Below are 1,964 nucleotides of genomic sequence, written 5' to 3' on the forward strand. Positions count from 1 at the left end.
AAAAAGATATATATCTGATGATTAAGGAATATTTTTGTGACTTTGGGAAAGTGCTCATGATTCCCCTGATTAAAAAAATTTTTTTAAAATTTAAAGTCTTTATTGTTTAAAAATCTTACATAAGTCTCCTTTTATAAACATTTTTTTAATAAAGGAGATTCTGCTCCTACCTTATCCTTCTTATCCTGCCGGGCATAAGGGAAGCATGGGATGACTGCAGTGACCCGGCTGGCTGAAGCAATCTTACAGGCATTAATCATGATCAAAAGCTCCATTAGATTGTCATTAATTTCACCACAGCCACTCTGAACGATGTAGACATCCTCTCCACGGACACTTTCGCCAATTTCAACACTACAAACAGGAAAGGGCAACAAAAACAATAGATTTTAAAGCACTATACTTCTACAGACAATAAGGTCTAAAAACCATAGCTTTCTACCAGTATGCTGTGAATGGTTTACAGCTGCAAGTGAACAGTTATTGCCTTGGACTTCTGGATGGCCCTTTTCGCAGAAGCAGTTTACTGCCTCAGTTTACTCCAGTGCACTATACAAATGTTACTTATTTTTTATATGGGAAATGACAGAAAAATATTGGCTAAAGTACTCACAGGTAATTGAACCATAATTTCAGTAGACAGCCTATATCTCATTTCAGGTACAAGACGTGAATGCAAATTTGATATAGCATCTGTGACTATCACAATCCATATATAACAAAAGTAGAAAGGTCATATAAGGAATAAATCACTTCTGCTCTATAAAGATGCCTTGTACAGAAGACAGTATCACATCTACCATATTGGCCAGTCACTCAACAAATATTAAATGTTCCATTGTCAGCCACTGTGCTAGGTGCCAGGTACATATTGAGAAGAAAACACATTTGGTCCTTACCTTCATTCTATGCTAACTATACTCTGGTCCAATTAATAAGTCTTGTTTTAAAAATTTCCACAGGAAACACTGGCCGCTGTGGCTCAGTTGGTTGGGCATCCTCCTGTGTACCGAAAGGTTGCTGTTTCGATTCCTGGTCGCGGCACATGCCCAGGTTGCAGGCTTGATCCCCAGTTGGGGGCGTGTAGGAGGCAGCCAATCGATGATCCTCTTTCACATAGATGTTTCTCTTTCTCTCTCTCTCTCTCTCCCTCTACCTTCCTCTCTAAAATCAATAAAACATATTTTGTAAATGAAAATTCCATAGGAAGTTACTATAATTGTGGGGTTATCATTTACCATAAAATGAAAATGTTAATGTCTATACTTGGTTCATTAACAATAATAACTTAGAGTTTAAAAATAAGCTGCCAGCCTGTGGAATGAAGGATTCTGGGTTCGATTCCAGTCAAGGGCATGTTCCTCAGTTGCAAGCTCAATCCCTGGCCCTGGTCAGACAGAGCACATGTGGGAGGCAACCAATCGGTGTCTCTCTCACATCGATGTTTCTCTCTCTGTCTCTCGCCCCCTCCCTTCCACTCTCTCTAAAAATCAATGAAAAAATATCCTTGGGTGAGGATTAACAAAAACAAACAAACAAACAAAAAATAAGCTCAGTAATAACAACAACTCAAAACACCATTTCCCCTATTTATTCTTTAGTTGGGGGTGTTTGTGGATGCACATTTGTATATATGTGTGTAGTATGTGTAGACAAGCATAAATCAGAATGGTTGGTAACATTAAGAGAAAAACTTCAATAGGCGATAATTCTATTGCCAGAAAAAACTAATACAGGTGGTAATTATTATTTAACTAGAGGCCCGGTGCACAAAAATTTGTGCACTCGGGGGGGAGGGAGGGGGGTCCCCCAGCCCGGCCTGTGCCCTCTCGCAGTCTGGGACCCCTCGGGAGATAACGACCTGCTGGCTTAGGCCTGCTCCCGGGTGGCAGAGGGCAGGCCCAATCCCTAGGTGCAGCCCCTGGTCAGGCTCAGAGCAGGGCCGATTGGGGAGTTGGGGCGCC

The 1,964-nt window shown here is 41.2% G+C and overlaps 1 protein-coding gene across 1 annotated transcript in view; it reads right to left on the reverse strand.

Moving 5' to 3' along the window:
- PRPS1 (phosphoribosyl pyrophosphate synthetase 1) overlaps positions 1 to 1,964 on the reverse strand; it is a 39,035-nt gene that overhangs the window by 17,143 nt on the left and 19,928 nt on the right. The window contains exon 2 of the mRNA XM_005865224.2: positions 171 to 354. Within this exon, the coding sequence (XP_005865286.1) occupies positions 171 to 354 (184 nt within the window). The remainder of the gene's footprint in view (positions 1 to 170; positions 355 to 1,964) is intronic.

The sequence above is a fragment of the Myotis brandtii genome, unplaced genomic scaffold, assembly GCF_000412655.1.
Source record: "Myotis brandtii unplaced genomic scaffold, ASM41265v1 scaffold199, whole genome shotgun sequence".
NCBI lineage: Eukaryota > Metazoa > Chordata > Mammalia > Chiroptera > Vespertilionidae > Myotis > Myotis brandtii.